We start from the raw sequence: 21350 nt of genomic DNA, 5'->3' as shown, positions 1-21350 counted from the left end.
GCTGTGTTGTGTCTTCGTTGCGGTGTGCAGGCTTCTCACTGCAGCGGCTTCTCTTGTTGCAGAGCACGGGCTCTAGGCACGTGGACTGCAGTAGTTGTGGCGCACCGGCTTAGTTGCTCCGCGGCATGTGGGATCTTCCCGCACCAGGGCTCGAACCCGTGTCCCCTGCATTGGCAGGCGGATTCTCAACCACTGCGCCACCAGGGAAGCCCGGAGATGCTATTCTTTATTTTCTTTCTTTTAAATAAAGCTGTATTTATTTACTTATTTAATTTTATTCTTTTTTTCTTTTTTTTTTGGCCATGACATGCAGCACGAGGGATCTTAGTTCCCTGACCAGGGATTGAATCTGTGCCCCCTGCAGTGGAAGTGCCGAGTCTTAACCACTGGATCGCCAGGGAAATCCCGCTATTAGTCTTGCCTATCACGTATTTTGGCCCTTCAGCCAAAGACCACTAGGAACACACCTGTATTTGAATAAATTTGGTTTATTACTCAGGTACCCTGGAAATCTGTGGGAGTATCTCAGTAAGAAGGTGTCTGAAAAGACGTATTAAGGGATTTGGGCTTGTTTTAGGTAATTTTGGGGAGGTGGGACTATAATATCATTATCATCATCTAGAAGGAGGGAAGCAAAAGCCTCATTTGGAAATGAAGCAGCATTTAGTCATACTGGCCAGGATTGAGAGAGGTTTGGTCATTTTTCTGGTTTGGACAGTGTTCCTGATTTTGTCAGTGTTGAGACATGATAATGGAGTAGTCTTGTCCTGGTCCATCATGGTCATAGGATGGCTTTGTCTGATGTCAGTGTTCTGTAAAATTGTTTATGTTTATCATGAGAACGCCTAGACCTAAGTGTGTCAGGCCTACCCCTCATGTCAGGGGCACCATTTCTCTTTCTTACATGCTTCTAGCTTAAGTTGAAAAAAAGTACTATTTTCCCCCCCATATGTACATCTCTTTTTTTTTTTTTTGGTGGTACGCGGGCCTCTCACTGTTGTGGCCTCTCCTGTTGCGGAGCACAGGCTCCAGACGCGCAGCCTCAGCGGCCATGGCTCATGGGCCCAGCCGCTCCGTGGCATGTGGGATCTTCCCGGACCGGGGCACGAACCCGTGTCCCCTGCATCGGCAGGCGGACTCTCAACCACTGCACCACCAGGGAAGCCCTGTACATCTCTTAACATTGCTTTTCTCATTAAATCTTATTAAAAAGTATGTAATCTAAAAAAAAAAAAGTCATGAAGAACCTAGGGGTAAGACAGGAATAAAGACACAGACCTACTAGAGAATGGACTTGAGGACACGGGGAGGGGGAAGCGTAAGCTGGGACAAAGTGAGAGAGTGGCATGGACATATATACACTACCAAACGTAAAATAGATAGCTAGTGGGAAGCAGCCGCATAGTACAGGGAGATCAGCTCGGTGCTTTGTGACCACCTACAGGGGTGGGATAGGGAGGGTGGGAGGGAGATGCAAGAGGGAGGAGATATGGGGACATATGTATATGTATAACTGATTCACTTTGTTATAAAGCAGAAACTAACACACCATTGTAAAGCAATTATACTCCAATAAAGATGTTAAAAAAAAAAGTAACACATGAATAAATTTTTAAAATATATTCATGAAATACAGTAGCATTCAGAACAATGTAGAAGTCCCCATTCTTTTTCTTTCCAGAGTAAACTAGCAGCAGTTTGGTATACATCCTCCTAGTCCTTTTTTATGTTCTAGCATGCATATACACAGATATAAATAATTCACATTGGGTTAAACACAAATGGATTCATACTATACATAATTCTCTACAACTTGATTTTTTTAAAATGTAATATACTTTGGAGAGCTTTGCATATCAGTGCATATAGATCTACCATGTAGTTTTTAATAGGTATGTGATATTCCATCATATGAATGTACCATAGTTTATAAAACCTTTTTGGTTATTTCCAATATTTGCTATTATTAATAGTGTTGTGGTAAACATATTTATAATGAACACTTGATTTCCATGTCAGCATTCTTCTGAGGAAGCCATTAAAATACACTCATTTAAAATTATTCAGATACCACCAAATTACCATCCAAAGAAGACTTCAGAAATTTACGTTACAGCACAAACGAGGTGTGAGTCCTTTCATCCCTGTCTTTACCAACACTTGATAGTACTGGTTTTTTAAAAATGTTTCCCTATTGACAGGTGAAACATTTTTGATTTTATTTTAATATTCCTGATTAACAGTACTGTTTCATGTTTACTGACCATTTGTTTTCTTCTGTGAATCGTCTTTTGCAATTTTCCATCAGATTGTTTGTCTTTTATTTACTTTTTATTGCTCTGAAGATTTTATCTTTATGTATTCTAAATATTCTTTGCCAAATATATTGTAAATATTTTCTTCCAGTTTATCATTTGTCTTTAACTCATGAACTTACTGAACTTCTCTGAGCCTTCATTTCATCATTTGCAAAATGGGGAATAATAATATGAGGATTTAATGATGTACTCGAAAGCATGATTTTCATGTAGGATTGTAGTGATGTCTTTTGGGAGTTCTCCGGTGCTCTGTGGGCTTGGCTTGAGAACCAAGGAGCTCTATTCAGCTTGATAACACTAAAGAGAAGTCACAGTTTGTGAGGTGAGAGGTGAGTTCCATGAGTTACTGCATTATGCTCATTGGCTTGTGATTGGGCTTCACCTGCAGCTGAAAGTGTTCTCCAGTTAGACATCAGGGCCTTAAAAGATGAATGTATAGCTGAGGAGCTGAACTTTTTAATACTCTTCCAACTGGAAATAAATACACTTAAAAGGCTAATCATGGTTATGTCTGTGTGGCGGAATTATGGTTTTAATTTTCTTCCTGTAGTTTTATAAACACTTTCAAGAATAATTGAAATGAACATGCCATTGTTTTGTAATTGGAAGAATTAGAAATAGTTATAAAACGATTTTCGTAGAGGTGTTGAATTTAAGGCCTGTGGAGTTTTTTTTTTAACATTTTTATTGGAGCATAATTGCTTTACAATGGTGTGTTAGTTTCTGCTTTATAACAAAGTGAATCAGTTATACATATATATATATCCCCATATCTCTACCCTCTTGTGTCTCCCTCCCTCCCACCCTCCCTGTCCCACCCCTCTAGGTGGTCACAAAGCACTGAGCTGATCTCCCTGTGCTATGTGGCTGCTTCCCACTAGCTATCTACCTTAAGTTTGGTAGTGTATATATGTCCATGCCACTCTCTCACTTTGTCCCAGCTTACCCTTCCCCCTCCCCGTGTCCTCAAGTCCATTCTCTAGTAGGTCTGCGTCTTTATTCCCATCTTGCCCCTAGGTTCTTCATGACCATTTTTTTTTCTTTTTAGATTCCATATATATGTGTTAGCATACGGTATTTGTTTTTCTCTTTCTGACTTAGTTCACTCTGTATGACAGACTCTAGGTCCATTCACCTCACTACAGATAACTCAATTTCGTTTCTTTTTATGGCTGAGTAATATTCCATTGTATATATGTGCCACATCTTCTTTCTCCATTCGTCTGTCGATGGACACTTAGGTTACTTCCATGTCCTGGCTATTGTAAATAGAGCTGCAATGAACATTGTGGTACATGACTCTTTTTGAATTATAGTTTTCTCAGGGTATATGCCCAGTAGTGGGATTGCTGGGTCATATGGTAGTTCTATTTTAGTTTTTTAAGGAACCTCCATACTGTTCTCCGTAGTGGCTCTATCAATTTACATTCCCACCAACAGTGTATGAGGGTTCCCTTTTCTCCACACCCTCACCAGCATTTATTGTTTGTAGATTTGATGATGGCCATTCTGACCGGTGTGAGATGATATCGCATTGTAGTTTTGATTTGCATTTCTCTAATGATTAATGATGTTGAGCATTCTTTCATGTGTTTGTTGGCAATCTGTATATCTTCTTTGGAGAAATGTCTATTTAGGTCTTCTGCCCGTTTTTGGATTGGGTTGTTCGTTTTTTTGATATTGAGCTGCATGATCTGCTTGTAAATTTTGGAGATTAGTCCTTTGTCAGTTGCTTCATTTGCAAATATTTTCTCCCATTCTGAGGGTTGTCTTTTCTTCTTGTTTATGGTTTCTTTTGCTGTGCAAAAGTTTTTAAGTTTCATTAGGTCCATTTGTTTATTTTTGTTTTTATTTCCATTTCTCTAGGAGGTGGGTCAAAAAGGATCTTGCTGTGATTTATGTCATAGAGTGTTCTGCCTATGTTTTCCTCTAAGAGTTTGATAGTGTTTGGCCTTACATTTAGGTCTTGAATCCATTTTGAGTTTATTTTTGTGTATGGTGTTAGGGAGTGTTCTAATTTCATTCTTTTACACGTAGCTGTCCAGTTTTCCCAGCACCACTTATTAAAGAGACTGTCTTCTGCATTGTATATTCTTAAGGCCTGTGGAGGTTTGAAGACATTAACATTGATGAAAAAGAATCCTTCTCTCTCTGTTCTTGTACTCTCCCTCCTTTTCTCCCCTTAGGGTTAAAGAGTCATATTTGAATTTTATGGTAACTTGTTGGAAGAGAATATAGAAATTATAGTATATTGCATTTCCTCTTTTTGAAGTTGTCTCATCCTTTTTCGGTTATTTCAAATGTTTATTCATAGGATTTTCCTATGGTAAAATTTATAAAGCTTATAAAAAATGCCCATTTAGGAGACAGTGTTAGTAGCCTCACTACAGCAGCATCTACATCTGTACATTTGAACATCTGTTATGTAAAAAGTTCTTTGGGGCACTAAAAGAAACTATAAATAAGTCTTCATCCCATCCTTCAGTTAGGAAATAACCATGTAAACAATTAATATGTGCAAGGCAAAAGAAATGTTATAAACTGAGTGGAAGCACTAAAGGAAGGAAGAGAGATTTGAGATAAACTTTATAGGTAAGAAGAGTTGCAGTGGGTGGAAAGTGACATTCTAAACAGAGAATCATGTCAGCAAAGATGCAGACTCATGATGGTGCATGATACAGTTGAGAAATGTGGAACATTTCAAATTGGCTTGGTTGGTGTGTTCATGGAGAGATGAAGTGTGAAAGATTAAGTGTTTCTAAGATGTTGAGTTGTTCACGAGTTGTAACTGACAAAATTAACTTTCATGGGTACTTTTATTATAGTAAATAATCCCTTTAGACTATACGCACATGGAAGTTGCTATAAGATAAGGATATGAATGCCTTGGTTAATGATTATTGGAATGTGTGTTTTGAAATGCAGCCATTTTATTGAAGTCACGAGTATGTTAATGTAAGTTTTCGGACACCTGTTTTAGGAGCGCTGAGACCTGGAAATGGCCCTGAGATTTTATTGGGTCAGGGGCCCACTCAGCAGCCTCCACAGCAGCATCGAGTACTTCAGCAGCTACAGCAGGGAGACTGGAGATTGCAGCAGCTTCATTTGCAGCATCGTCATCCTCAGCAGCAGCAGCAGCTACTTCAGGATGCTTATATGCAGCAGGTGATTCTTTCGTTACTTGAGGTACAGAAGTACTGTTGTGGAATTCATGCTGCTCTTGAATAGCAGTGAATTCCCTTTTGTATCATGGGTACTTTGAACTGTAGATTGAAGTAAACATTTTGCTCAGTTTCCTGATTATTAAAAGAATATGTAGTTTGGACTTCTGTAGTGGTGCAGTGGTTAAAAATCAGCCTGCCAATGCAGGGGACACAGGTTCGAGTCCTGGTCCAGGAAGATCCCACATGCCAGGGAGCAACTAAGCCCTTGCGCCACAACTACTGAGCCCACATGCCACAACTACTGAAGCCTGCATGCCTAGAGCTTACGCTCCGCAACAAGAGAAGCCACTGCAATGAGAAGCCTAAGCACCACAACGAAGAGTAGCCCCCGCTCGACGCAGCTAGAGAAAGCCCGCTCACAGCAGTGAAGACCCAACGCAGCCAAAAATAAAAATAAATAAATAAAAAATTTTAAAAAAGAATATATATTTTATTTGCATTCTGTGAGATACTCAAGAATACTCCTGTTGTAATAGGTTGTATCGTGGCTTTATGAAGCAAAGGATGTTCACCCAGTCATTTGGCATTGCAAATAAATACTGCAATTTATGATGAATATTATCTTTTTCAGGTTACATTTTGAGTTCATATATATAGACTAATAATGTTATTGTTGGAAAGATGATATTAAGACTTTCAGAAGTAATATTGTCTTGGGTTTTTGTTCTTATTTTTTCTTTTTTTGCCTTTGTTGGGTGTGTGTGTGTGTATGTGTATGTGTGTAAGGTTGGCATTTAGAGCTGGAAGGGACATAGCAAAATATGACCTTAAGTTCTAGTCTGTCCTTTGCCTCATCAGAACCTGTGCATCTCTAGTTTCACTAAGCTATTTTAAATTTAATGACTGTTATCATCATCCTTCCATCATTTCCTGAACTATTTTTGAGCCAATTATATGCATGCTACTTCTCATGGGTATACCCCGTCCTCCGGTCTTGACTGATAGACCCAGAGTGGAGGATAGTTAAATAGGGGTGCCATTGGATGGCCAGAAGATATCATTGAAGGGGAGACAGAGGATCCTGGGAATTTACTGTAATGGTTCCTGGACACAGGTCACTTCAGGGGTCTTCATCAGCTGGTAAACGTGTTTAGGTTTAGGTTTCTTCCAGACATCCTTAAACTGTGCTGGAGATGGTTTTAGTTGAATCTATTATGTTTCATTGATAATTTTGAAACCAATTCCAATAAGCTGATTTAAGTTATAGTCACTAACTGACTATAGGTATCTTACATTAGTGTTTGGACTATTGAGTACCCAAGTCATTGTCATGGTAAGATCAATACCTAAAAAAAAAAGGTTCTCGCACAAAAACGGCATGAGTAATACTGATGAGTTTGTTTTTCCAATTGTAGTATCAACATGCAGTGCAACAGCAACAGATACTTCAACAACAGTTTTTAATGCATTCAGTATATCAGCCGCAACCTTCTGCATCACAGTATCCTACAATGGTAAGCATTATGTAATTTCTAGAGATTTCTCTCTGAGTATACATTCCAGTGTTGGAATTCACAGTATGAATAGTATTATTCAGAATTTAATAATTCAGAATCAACTCAAGTTAGTTTATTAACATGTATTTTATCAAAGCCAGATATGTATTCTCAAGCAGCTTTACATTGGGCTGAACATGGATCTGGCACATCTTATCTGATAGTGTAAGGAGATGATTGGTTACCCAGGATCTCTTGTCATATGTCTCTCTCATTTGGCAAATGTCTGTTGAAGAAAAGAAAAGAAACCCAAAGGAAAGTTGCATTTGCTTCAGAGAATAGTTTGACCTGTTTTCACAGCAACCGCTGTACCAAGTGACTTTAAACTACCATATCGTTTTTTCTTAAACTATTTAAAGGAGAATTTTTGAATCCTGCCAGGTGACCCTAACTTTCCAGTTCCTTTTTTTTAAAAATTGAGGTATAATTGACATAAGATTATATTCGTTTACCTGAAACTATCTACCTGAGATAACGTAATAATTCGATATTTGTATATATTACAAAGTGATCACCACAGTAAGTCCAGTTAAACAACTTCTTAAATAGATTTATTTCATCTTGTAGTTTTCTAGTAGCGAGCCGCTCCTTCAGATAAAAATTGTTTTTCAGGTTTCTGATTTTGTTGCCAGTGTGGAAAGGAAGGAGCATAGTAAATAGGTGCAATGCTGACAGTGCTTTAGCGACCTTGAGCATTGTTTTGTATAACAGCATTTTTTGTTTCAGATGCAGCAGTATCAGCAGGCTTTCTTGCAGCAGCAAATGCTAGCTCAACATCAGCAGTCTCAACAACAGGCATCACCAGAATATCTCACTTCCCCTCAAGAGTTCTCACCGGCCTTAGTGTCCTACACTTCATCACTTCCAGCTCAGGTTGGAACCATAATGGACTCCTCTTATAGTGCCAATAGGCAAGTATTTTTCCATTGAATACAAAGGAAATTATGGTGGGAGTGGGTGTTATCATGGAGTGGAGTCACTCAGTGGCTCCTGAATTAATTTAGAGCCCATCTTAGAGTTCCCTTCTTTCTCTTACCAGTCCTCTCTCCTGACCCCTTTGCATCTCCATCCTTCTTTCCATTTCCCTCAGTTAATTCTGCTAACTGCTATTTGCAAATAAGGCTTAGCAACACCCAGCAGCATTTAAGGCTAAGAAAATTATTAGCTTATATGTTAAGACATCCTTTGTCTGACAAACTTAGTAGTTTAAAACGATGATAAACATTTATTATCTCACACACTTTCTTTGGATCAGGAATTTAGGAGTAGCTTACCTGTATGGTTATGACCAGGGAAGGGTCTCTCATGAGGTTACAGTTAAGATGTTGGCTGGGGCTGCAGTCCACTGAAGGCTTGCCTGGTACTGGTGGATCTGTTTGTAAGGTCACTCACATGTCTTTGGGCAGGAGGCCTCAGCTTTTTGTCACATGGATCTCTCCAAAAGGCTGCTTGAGTATTCTCTTTGGCAAAATCAAAGACTGTTTTGAACAAGGAATTGTTTATTCTGGTTTCTTTCAGAACACGTGGTCCAAAAGAGAGGGCAAGGCGGAACCTTGGATGCCTTTTATGATCTAGTCTCAGCAGTCACACGTTGGCACTTCCACCATATTTCATTTGTTAGAATTGAGTCACTAGATCTAGCCCACATTCAAGGGCAGGGGAATCTGGTTCCACCCTTTGAAGGGAGGAGTGTCAGAGAACTTGCAGACATATTTTAACACGTGTTTGAAGTGTAGGTTAAGGTGACACCCCCCCCCCCCTTGAGTTACAGTCTACGAAGAAGGATCCATAAATTCATTCCAGGAACAGGAGGAAGATGATTCAGATAGGGAATCCTAAAGTTGTAAAAGGATCATTGACAGGCAGAAGGGGAATGCCCATTTCTCTTTGAGTTTTAACCTCTCTTATTTGTGTTTCTAGAACTCGGAAAGTCCTTAAAGGTAGTTTTGGAATTAGAGATGGGTTTCCTTCATACGGAGGCAGGCTTATTAGACTTTGGCAGTTGGTGCATTCCTAGAGTGAGTTCTAAACTGAATTACATTTATTATTAAGCTACCTAAGTTATATTTACTAGAAAGACTATCTACTAGTTGGCCAATTCTAGCTTTCAGTGCATGTTCAGACGTTCCATTCTTGGCTCAACTATACTGAAGGGGCTTGGGCTAGGGGATTAAGTGGGCAACTTTTGCCCTTTCTTCCCTTTCAAGATCTGTGTGGTGGCAATGGAAGTGAGCTCCCAAGGGGAAGGTGAATTTAAGGGGATGAGTCAAAGCTTGCAAAATTGAGATACTTCTTTAGAAGCACATAGAGATTCTCCCTCCATTACCAGTGTTAGAAGATCTGGATCTGAATTATTAAATGAACTTGACAACTTTGTTATACTGCCTTGTGCCTATGCTGTATTTCCAGGCTGGGTTGAGGGAGAGGTACCCAGGTATTCTTAGGTTAAGAAGGCTTTAAACTCTCATCTTCTATTAAAAGCCAAGAGGCCTATTGGATAACTTGCATAGAACCAGTAGTCCTAGGCTCCAGACTACAGATATTTTAAACACCACGAATAATTTATTATATAGAAAATAACTCTCCTCTGGTTTTAGGCAATTCATAAAGCAATTCTAGCAGCTCACCTTTTGTTGGTAGCTATGTAGAGAATGTCTCTGTCAAAAGGAAAATTATTGTGGTGTCTCTCAGCATAACCAGGACATAAAATCACCTTATTCAATAGTGACTTTAGAGTGATACTGTTTGATATGGCAACTGATTTTCACTTTAAGGTTTATTCACTATGATAAATAATAGTTAATATTTAATGAGCACTTATTTATTTATTTATGTTCTCTCTGCTTTACATGTATTAAATCATTTAATCTTCTCAGTAACCCTATGAGGTAGATACTGCTACTCTTGTTTCACAGATAAGGAAGTTGAGACCTAGAGAAGTTAAGGAACTTGCCCAAGGGTACACAGCTAGTGACCTTTATGGAGGTGATTCGAATCCCATGTGGTCTCCTTTCCAATCCATGCCCTTACTGCCACCTCCATCATAATAAAATGAGCTTCTTCTCCAAGTATTTATAAAGTATGAACTAGGAAACTTAAAAATTTTCAATTATAATGTATTTTTTTCCTCCTTTTTCCTCTCTTAATTTTTACTCTAGGTCAGTTGCTGATAAAGAGGCCGTTGCAAATATTACAAATCAGAAGAACATCAGTAACCCACCTGATATGTCAGGGTGGAATCCTTTTGGAGAGGATAATTTCTCCAAGTTAACAGAAGAGGAACTGTTGGACAGAGAATTTGACCTTCTAAGATCAAGTAAGGGACACTTGAAGGCTTATTTTGCTTCACAGTAAAATAACAGCTCTATAATTATTCAGCAAGGCCAAAGACTGTTTTGGGATGGTAAAGAGAAAATTCTTTTTGTGCATTTGAGGGCAAAATTCAGGCCATCTTCTTTTACATATACTTTCAAACTATATTTTGTGCTTTAGAAATCAATTGCTTGATAGTAGCTATTAAACCCAAGATTGCTGATAATATGCTGATTCCGAGCACTTAAATACTGCATATCTTTGAATGTTAATTCAGAAATCTCCAAAAAATGGAAAATAAATGTTCAAATAAAAAGGGAGAGATTAGTATCTTGCCTTACTAATCATTCTGCAGCTCTGTTTTCTTGCACACTCAGTAGAAGATATTGTGGGTCTGAGATGCCCTTTGAAAGTGCCTGAAAGAAAACATGGGCTACTACATTATGTTAATGTTTTGTAATGTCCTTTTAATGAGTGGTGACATAAACGGGCTGCCTTGTTGTCCTGGTATGGCAAAAGTGAAATAAATTCTTTTCCATTTTAAATCAGATATCTCAATGTTTTTACTTGCAGTCATTGCCTTTTCTTAAACTACCTAATATATATGTCAAGTCTCACTATACATATTTTAGAAGTTATTTTTTGGAAAAGGTATGTATGGTGTATTTTGGGGAGGTTGCAAAACAGTAGCAAAAAGCTCACTCCTGGAGTCTATAGATAATTGTCAGGTTTCTGAGTCTTGGGGGTGTGTGTGTGCAGGTGTGTGCCCAGTGTGTTTCCCCATTTTGCATGTGAAAAGGGGGTCTTGATGGTCCCTAGGTATAGTTCCTAGTTTCTATTTCATTTTAGGTAACTGGCCTTATGAGAACATTAATTAGATGAAGTACTTTGTTCCAAACTGGTATATATTTTATATAAAGTTTGTAAATGCCCTGAATTCATGTAAGAATAGTTGTTTGGAATTTAAATTGGTATTTTACTTATTGGTTATATGATTATGAAAAATTACGTTGATTAAATGCAGATATAAAAATGAGTTCTGAGCCTTTAATAAAGGTTTATTGACTTTGGTAAAACCAATCTTACATTTTTTTATTAAAAAATTTTGTTTTAAACTACAGCATTTTTGTTTGGCATTTTTCCTACAATTTATGTTGAGTGGTCCCCAAAGCAAGATTTTTAAAAAAGGAAGTAAAGTATCTCTTTCCTTTAGGGAGATGATAGGGAGATACAGGGGGTAACCAATCATTGTAATTTACAGAATTATTTTTAAAGCAAAAGGGAAAATTAAAATATTCATTTTAATGTATTCTGACCAGGATAATAACTAAGTTTGCTAAATCAGTGTTTCCTACTCTTTGGGTAAACACTCCCCTCCCCACTGTTTTTAAAAAATAAATCAATTTATGGAATGGGTAAAGTATTCACGTTTTTTGTGCCTTATAAAAATGTTATTCTAAGCTCCCTAGAATTTGTAGTGACACACAAGTGTTAGTTACTTTGCATAGGCAAGAATGGCATACAAATATTCATGTATACCTAACTTCATAAAAATTGGATTTAGCATGTAAAACTCTTAACCAGCTATTGGCTTTCAAACTTTAAGGTCTGATTACATGTGTAATTTGTGTATGTGTTTGTATACACATGTGTATGCCAAGAGAGTTCAGACTTCATTGCAGCAGTAGATATGGAAAGATACTAAGTTCCAAATGACAGTGCAGGAGGAACTTTATCTGAAGGTCAGACTTGGAGCAACTCAGCCATTTGGGAAACTGCCTAGATGGTCCCCAAGCTGTTGAAATCACTGTCACAAGGACAGTGTACTTAAATTGGCACATAGCACCAGAAAACGTGAATTCTGATACCTGGCCAAGTCATTTAACTAGGTTTAACTCTGTAAAGTCACTTAACTGCTGTTTCACTTACTCATTTATAAACTGGGTATAAGATTAAATAATGTCAAGAAGATTAAATAATGTCTTTAAAGAGTCTGGGCACTCCATAAATGTCACCTCTGCTTTTCTCACCTTCTGTATAAGTCTTCGGGCTCTGACTCCTGAGATAATTGCTCTATAACCAGCATTTAAAAATTATGTCTAAACTGTCAGGTTTCTCAGCTGGCAATTAAAAAAACCAAATAGAAGGGGCTTTGTGGGCAAACACATCAACAGCAGAAGTGATGTATGACAGCATGGAAAGAGATGGAAAAATGTCTGGTTTTCCCTTAATAATTGATAGTCATAGTAATGGGGTTCAAAAAAAGGTGAAATGTCTTTAATAAAGTTTATAAAGAAATCAATAAAGTATAGAATATAGTTTAGAAAGATTTCCTCCCAGATTTGACTTTATTGTAATATTGAGTCATCTTAGCACCCGTTTCACTCACAACCAATAAGGTATCTAATATTTGATCTACTTGATAAGGGTTTAAATTACACCGATGGGCAAAAGACCTCTTCTAGAACCTTAAGAGTTTCAGTAGACTAACGGTGTAATGAAAATTGATTGTTGGTCATTACTGGTTGGTTCCTCTGTCCCTATCAACTTTTTCCAAAATGAATAAATTATCAATGCGTTTGGAATATCAAATTTATCTTTTTTCTCAGCACAGATATTTATCAACAATTTTTCAAAGTCCTTTCTGAGATTTTTTATATTTGGCTTATGAAAGCTTTCCAGTGAGAAACTGAATACTTTTATGTATGGTCCTTGAAAATATAGGTATTGCCCATGTAATGATTGTTCAGAATAAAACATTGCCATTTGAGGTTTTATTTTTTAAATGGTATGTGGTTATTTATTTAAAAAAAAAAGCAAAAAATATATGCTGTCTAGGAAATATTTTACTTGTGTGTATTTTCCAGAAGGTAATTTAAGAATTATACTTTGAAATACTAAAATTCCAAGATACTAGTAATTGGTGATTAAAAAAACCATTTTTTTAGTGATCTTTAAGAGAACAGTTGAATCCAGCTGGCAAAGGGATTTAACATATAAAATATAAATCAAATTCTTCTTGCTTTTGCTTTCAGTGTAACAATATTTATGGTTTGGAATTTTTTACCTGTTCCTATTTAAGACTAAAACATTAAATCGAAATTAAGCGTTATTAATAAAGTTAGTCTCAATATTTTTTACAGTTTAAGCTTGTATTTTTCATGGTCTTTTGTATCAAAGCATCCAGATTAGTATGTAAACTTTAGAAATCTAATTGTCATAATATTTAATACATTAAACACTAATTAGAATACAGGTGTTTGCTTTGGGAAAATTTCTAAGTTGCATTTGTTTGAATAGTTGTGTAGCTCTACATGTTAATTAAAAGTAATACTTGATGGAATGTTGTTTTCTTGTTGATAGTGGATTTATTGTTTATTTCTGTTTAAAATTGCATCAAAATAACTAAAAGGAAGAGTAGAAGAAACTAAAGACTGTGGCTGCTTTGCATATTCTACTGAATGTGTTTTTTTTTTTTTTTCTGAAGCCACAGTATGAAATAGATATAAACATCTGTATATATAGTTAGTTTGTTGTAAAACATTAAGTGTCACCATTTTAAGCTGATTCAGACCTATCACTGTTCCTTTAAGGGCAGAATAACAGAACTTTTCAGGTATATTAGAACAGTGTCAAAAGTATCAGATGAAGACTGTAATTTTAAACCTTATTCTTTAACCTTTTGGCTATTCAAGCCATTATCCATATAAGCTGCTGAATTAACTTTTTAGAGTATATTAATTTTCTGATGATAGTATGAAATACAGTTTGATTTTAGGATTTTAAAATCCTGTATTTTTGTCATTTGTACCCATTATAATTCTTGAAAAGATACTGTCTTTATTCAGCACACAATTTTTTGGGGAAGGCAGGAAGAGGTAAGTTTCTTATATTGGACAAATCAAGCTCAAGTTTTGCTCTAATGAAAAGAAAACCAGTTCTTTGAAAATAGAGCTTAAATACATTTTAGGGGTGACTATGTATTTGAAACTCTACATACCATTTTGTTAGTTTTTATTTATAGGTAATTGATAATTTAAAAAATTAATATGTATGTTTATCTTTTATTTTGTGTCCTGGGACCCAGATTATCATGTGAACTTTAGAAATCTAAATGGTTTTTTAAAAATCTTCCATGGAAAAATTGATCCTGTGTTTTTTGGAACAATGAGAACATGATTCATTTTATAGTGAGTTTATTCTGCTTCCTCTTTTGAAATAATTGGATAAATGAACTTCGTATGGAACAGTATCTTCATATTTTAACTTATGGGGACCCCATATATAAAAAATATTTGTTTACCCCTACATGATAGTATTTGTACTCTTGTCATAACTACATGGTGCTGTTTATACGTTTACCATGAATTTACCATAGATAGATGGAGATAATACATCACTGCATGAGGATTCAAAGAACTTTAGTGGTAACTTTGCATTTTTATATGCTGGGAACCATTGGAACAGTAGTGGTTTATAAACCTGGAGAATATGTTAATGTGTAGATTCCCAAGCTTCTACTCAGATAATCTGATTCATTAGGTCTGTGATAGGACCCAGGTTTTATACAGGAGTATAAATACATTTTATACTGGAGTCCTGGCAATTATGATGCAGATGGTTTAGGAAGGAAATCTGGTCCTGATTTTGACCTAAGTACCTATAAACTATATAGTTATATACAAATATATATATATATATATATATATATATATATAAGTATAATTTTATCAGGGCCTGATAAAATTGGTAACCCACAGGTATCCTCTGTGATTCAGTGAATCTTAGGCCTCTCCTTAAAGTTTGATTGTGGCTTCCCACCACAATAAATTAAAGACACCCTTGGTAATATAAGGTGTTCTCCAGCCTTATTTTTTCAGTAAGTTGCTATGAAAGTAATTTCTTTATAAGTGTTGGACAAGAAAATATGAAAAAGCTTTTTTTCATAGTACAATCAGCATTTGTTACTGATTTCCTGAATTAAGTATACGGTGAATACCTTGAAAAAGAAATCTAAAATAAATTTTCATTGTTATCCATTTCTGTATTGGATTTGAAAATAACCTCTTAAGTTTTGGAAATTTTATTTGTGCATAAATCAGTTGTCAGATGTGTTGCCTTAAAATATTAACTAGTGCTTCAACAAAATTTTAAGTAAAAATTTAAACAACCTAAAATTTCATGTGGATATTGCAGAATTAGTTTTAGCCATAAAAGCTCATAATTGTTTCATAAAGGTGTTTAAAGAATCAGTTGTCCGTAGCAATAATTGAGTATTTTCAGGATATTGTAGACTCTAGGGCCTTGCCTTCTCAAGCTTGTGCTCCCTGGACCAGCAGTATCATGTCATCTGGAAGCCTGTTGAACTGCAGAATTTCAGGATCCATTCCAGAACCATCCAGTCAGAATCTGCATTTTAACAACTCCCAGGTGATTAGAATGCACATTAAATTTGAGAAGCACTGTCCTAGGAGATTGCTGCTTTAACTTGGGGCTTTTTGTTTCACTCTGCAGTTACGAGTCATTTTTAAAGAATTCTAATTCTATTTGGATTCTCCCTCCCTATCCTGCCATCCCTTAGGACTCAAATGAAACTAGCGTAGTTTACCCATAGAATTCCTTAAACATGAAAAATATAGTCCTGGGAATGTTTAAAACATCTGTAAGGGCAAAATGGGTCCCTAATAGCATATGTTTGATTACCAAGAATCAGAGGATAGAGAGGCATTTTATAAAAATCCAGAAGTTCTCAACTGATAAAGTGCCTGCGATGTGCAGAGTTTAAGAGCAGGGAAAAATAATCACTACTAGGGAATTAGGATACATTAAATCTTCTTCAGACATACCAGACCTGCTCCCACCTTGGAGCCTTTGCTCTAGCGCTTCCTCTGCCTGGTGTGTTCTTCCCCAGGTATCTACTCCTGCCTCCTTGGAGTCTTTTCTCACCTGGTACCTGTTAGAATCACTCTCTTTCACTCTGTTTATTACTGCAACCTGTGTCTGCTCTCTTAATTCCTTTTACCCTGCTCTACATTTTTCTCTCTAGCTTTAACAGTTTCTGTTTCTCATGCTTGTTGCTTATCAGTCGTTTTTCCATGCCAGCATATAAACTCCATGAGGGCAGGAGTCCTCTTTTTGTTTGCTATTGCATGCCCATTGTCTAGAACAGTGCCTGGCACATACTAGATGCTCAACTATTTGTTGAATGAAAAAATGAATTCTGTTGTTAAGGCTTTTAATTTAGTAGAGAAATATCTATATCTTTGCATTTGTATGTATGAGAATGGTTTAACCAAGTGATATGAGAAATGAACAATAACATAAAATGAAGTAACATATAGTGAATTACTTTTTACTGCTATTGAGAAATAGGATTTACCTATTTTATGAATGAATGACCATTTGCAATATTTTTTCCATATGTTCTTTCAGAGAAAGTTTGCCAAATATGTCTCTGTTTAACAATCTGGGTTTAACTTCAGATCCAATATGTTACAAGTTAAAGACAACTGGTATTTAAATAAACCAAATTAAGTTATTTATTAGGTTAATTGTATTTAGCGAAATCTAGCACTGTGTTTACATTGTTAAACTTGCTTTTGTAGCAACAAATATGTATTAAACTCAGGACTACCCACTAATACTTAAACAGATGAACTTTGAATCTCATATTTTTCAAGAAGGCTTTGTTTAATTTTCACTTTTATTTATACTGTATGCCACTTTTAAATTTAAAGATCGTTTTGTTTTTATTTTATTTTTTGTTTTGTTTCATCTTATTTTTGCAGACAGGCTCGAGGAGAGAGCATCCTCAGATAAGAATGTAGAGCCACTTTCTGCTCCACATAACCATCCTCCAGAAGATCCTTTTGGTTCTGTTCCTTTCATTTCTCACTCAGGCAAGTTACATATGTAACATCATGACTATCAATAAAAAATACACACAAGAACAATAACAGTAACAAGGGCCAAAACCCTTATTATAAAGCCAAAGTAGGAATCAGGTTTTAGTTACAGCAAATAGAACAGAAAATTATTTTAACCTTTAGCCATCCTAGTTTTCCTAATGTTCTTTCCATTGGGTTATTCAATTTGTGCCTTTTGCAAACACAGAAAAATGCTGATTTGCGTAGTAGAACCATAACTGGTTCTTTCTACCTCGACTATTGGATAGTATTGAAAAATTTCATGCATGAAAATATCTCTCACTTTTATATACTTAAAATACATTTTACAGACATTTTTATACTTAGCTTTTGCTTAAAAATCCTGTTTTTCTAGTTTATACATGCTCTCTTGTAGCTGTGTTTAAAAAGTATTAGTGACTTTGTTACAACTTGTGACAAATTACCTATTTTCTTCTTACTCCTTGCTTTGATGTCAATCCAGAATTTAATTATTCACCATTTAAGAATATTTGTGATAATATTTTCAAAGTAATTACCTAGTTAATGCTGTCGAAGATACTAGGATGGAATAGGATCCCACTTTGGCATAAATGGATTTTTGTGTTTGTATAGTTAGAGTGGGAAAACTGAGTTTAATCTTAGAAAAGGGAAATGCATTGGAAGAAATTATGCTTTACTAGGAGGTAAAGGTTTTGTTTAATATATTCATGGTAATTGTCAGCTATGTTCTTTGGTTCTGTTTTGTTTATTTCTCACTCAGGCAAGTAAAATATGTGACATCATCACTACCATTTAAAAGAACTTCATACAAGAGAGAACAATAACAAAAGAAAAGCATTGTGAATGTAAAGCCAAAATAAGAAATAGGTGTTCAGGATTTCTGATAATACACTGAAGCAATGTTATAGCCTTTCAACATTCAGATTTGGTTATCCAGAACAGTACAGTAACTAAGAGTGTTTCTATATACTTTGATATTCCATATTTTTACTCTTTGCCATTTATTGAAAACAATCCATATTTTTGTCATTTTCTGTTAGCTTCCTTCAGATTATCTTTTTCATGAATGATATGAAATCATTAACTGGGGAAGACAGTTTACTGTGTCAGTTTACTTAATATGCATAGATGCACTCACTCACACTCCCAATACCCTAGGTCAAAAACTGTTACTGTTTTTTGGGGGTTTTTTAAATAATAGCTCAAATGGTCTTTATAAATTCTCAAGAACATGGTACTCACTGACTTCAGATAGTGATCTATTTGTGGCAGAAAGCGGTTTCAGTACTAGCTCTTTTTCATACTCTAGAAGGAATTACATAATCCCCTTCAGGTTTGTACATATCTATGCAACTTCTTGTCTGTTCTTTAATAGCTTCTGAAAGAACCCTGGGGAAATGAATAGTAGAATCAGGAACTAGAGTAAGCCTCAGTGATTTGCCTTTTCCTTGGGCACCCTTATTTTGGGGTTGGCCTAGGATTTCTGTAGTTAGAAATAATGCTCACAGATTTGAGCTTGATTGCTGCTGTTGCTATTTTGTTTTTCTTTTTCCTTTGGGTATTTAACTTCTCTATTAGATTTTAAGCTTGCTGAGGGTTGAAACCATGAATTTTCTGTCTTTGAATCCTTCCCAGTAGCCAACCCAGTAAGTACCTATTAATATTCATTGGCTGTATGAAAAAATTATGACTATTCCTAAAAATTCGTACTCCTTGGTTTTAGGACAATGACCGTAAAAAATGCCCTTTGATATAAATGCTACTGCTCCAGAAATATTTTTAGATTTAGTGTTAATAAGAACATTGGAATAGTTTGGTTATGAAAAATTGAGTACATAGACTAGAATAAAGGAGGGAATGGTCATAAGAAAAATGTGCCTCCAGACAGAAGGCAATCACTTTGCTATATTAGCTTTGTTAATTTATTTTTATCAGATTCAAAATACATAATCAAAATTTAAAAATGTGAAAATAACTTACTGCCACTGACCTATTCATCATCAAGATTAGAAATACTTTGTTATAAATAATTTTTAGGTAAACAATAAAGTATTTGAAGGCATTCATTTTCCTCTAAGAGTAAAACAATTGAATCTCTGAAGGAAAAAACTTCCTCATAAGCTTTATGAAGAAATTGGAAAAAGAAAAAGGAATTCTACCCATTGAAAATATATTCCACATGGCATTGTGAGCATCTGGAGATTTATAGGACTAGGACAGAAGAAAGGCAAGAAACTACTTCTAAGTATGTGTGTGTGTGCAATACAGGGTGATATGTATATGTGATAAGCCATCTTACTTGAATCTGAGAGTTGACAATTCTGAACATAATTTAATTTTAGGTAAACCATATAGAGTGCTAGTTGAGAATAAAATGAATTCAATCACGAGGCAGAATGCTATAAGAATTGTAGTGGCAAAGTGCATTTAAGGAGACACACTGTCTTGAATCTAGTGTTCCTTACACTGGTTTTATTAGGAATTGTGTTCTTTTTATTTTGAAAGAAAAATTTCTGTTAAAACCTTTAATCTTAACTTTGAAATTATAATGAATTAGTTTTTACTTTGCTTTTCTTCAGTTTATCATAATTTTATTAAATTATTTTTAAGCTACATTTTTAAGTTAAAATAATATGTGTATCTACTTTAAAAAGTTGGATTTAACAAGGTTTATAATGAAAAAAAGTCACTTCTCTGCTTGCTCCCTCCCTATATACCCTTTCCCTGTTCAGACTCCCTGGAGTAATTTTTCACTTCTGGCATTGTAATATGTCATGCTTATTCTTCTATTTCTTACTTTTTTTTCAATTTTAGATGATGTGTATAGACTTCGTATTTTGGAAAATGATTTAGATTAATTACACTGTTAGCACCCAGCCCCAATCACATGCACCTGTCCTTTCGCTAATTTCCAGTACAGTTTTGACACAATTGTTGGTTGTCCATGTTGTTCCATGTGTGCATTTTATGCATATGTAAGTATTTGTCACTGAGGTCCAGTATACCATTTTTACATTTCCTTCTATAAGGTTTTATTTTTCCTGGAGTTAATTATAATGATGTTTATAAAAATGACTGTGTTTTGTTCCCTGGTTTTTCCTGTACCCTGTCATTGATTCATCTCCATTTGGAAATGTAAATTTCCTCCCAATTTAAGGTGGCTGTCATTTTCATTTTTACTTGATTATGTCTCTCGTGGAGCTCCGCAGCCTGAGTTGGTTGCTTCCTGTGCCTGCCACGCACTTATCATCCTAGTATTTTCTTTTGCCCGTCGATCTTCCTGGGAATTCTTGGATCTCCTCTCTTCCTCTTTCTTGGTTAGTAAAGCAACTCCTCTAGAAATTTCTTGAGAAAATATATATGCATGGGAGGAAAACTTTTAAACTTTGCTGCCTTTTTTGCCTAACCTGACACTTGACTGATAATTTGGCTGGGTAAATAATTCTTTGTTGGACATAATTTTTCCTTGTGAATTTTCAAGGTACTGCTTCATTGTATTCTAGCTTCAAAAAAAGGGATAGGGGGCTTTAACTAGAGGAATGGCTGCACTCTATGCCCCTAACCCTAGGTCCCATAGCCTCTACTATTTAGAGGCGAAAATACCTGTTTCTTCTCCTTGTTAGCTGCATGTACTGCAGATCTGGTACAGTCGGCAGCCTTACTTTGTCTGTATGGATGCCTGTTTGTTGCCTTGGCTTATGATGATCACTTTTGGACTTCTTAAGAAGCTTAGCTGAAGGTAACATTTTGGTAGACCATGTCTTCAAATGAATCAAATCTAGCTTTCCTTCTTCTTAGCTTTAAACATTTCTTTATGGGCAAGATTAAATTTTGTAATTATTCTTTTATGCAGAAATCAAATAATTATATCAAGAATCTGTTTGGTGCTGTATAGAAAGGGAATATCTTATTCCATAAGCTGATATCTTAATTATAATGGAATTATATATACCTTTTATGTCAGGTTACTAAGCTGATATTAGTAATGTGGTGTGTCATAAAGAACATTGACTTTAGATAATTATAAAGCCCTGGGTATGAATCTTAGTTCTGTCCCAGATTAATCATGTGATACCAGGTTTTGCCTAATTT

General features: G+C 35.7%; 1 protein-coding gene across 3 annotated transcripts in view; it reads left to right on the top strand.

Moving 5' to 3' along the window:
- The window catches only part of BMP2K (BMP2 inducible kinase), a 126907-nt gene that overhangs the window by 90639 nt on the left and 14918 nt on the right, over positions 1-21350 (top strand). For 2 of the 3 annotated variants that reach the window (XM_082611656.1, XM_082611658.1), the window contains 5 exons: positions 5299-5483; positions 6898-6996; positions 7765-7949; positions 10197-10354; positions 17139-17249. In XM_082611656.1, coding sequence (XP_082467782.1) covers positions 5299-5483; positions 6898-6996; positions 7765-7949; positions 10197-10354; positions 17139-17249 — 738 coding nt within the window. The remainder of the gene's footprint in view (positions 1-5298; positions 5484-6897; positions 6997-7764; positions 7950-10196; positions 10355-17138; positions 17250-21350) is intronic. The other variant, XM_082611657.1, reaches the window with a different exon arrangement.

The sequence above is a fragment of the Mesoplodon mirus genome, assembly GCF_964341445.2.
Source record: "Mesoplodon mirus genome assembly, chromosome: 2".
NCBI lineage: Eukaryota > Metazoa > Chordata > Mammalia > Artiodactyla > Ziphiidae > Mesoplodon > Mesoplodon mirus.
Note: the sequence above shows the minus strand (reverse complement) of the source record. Positions and strands in the feature narration are given on the sequence as shown.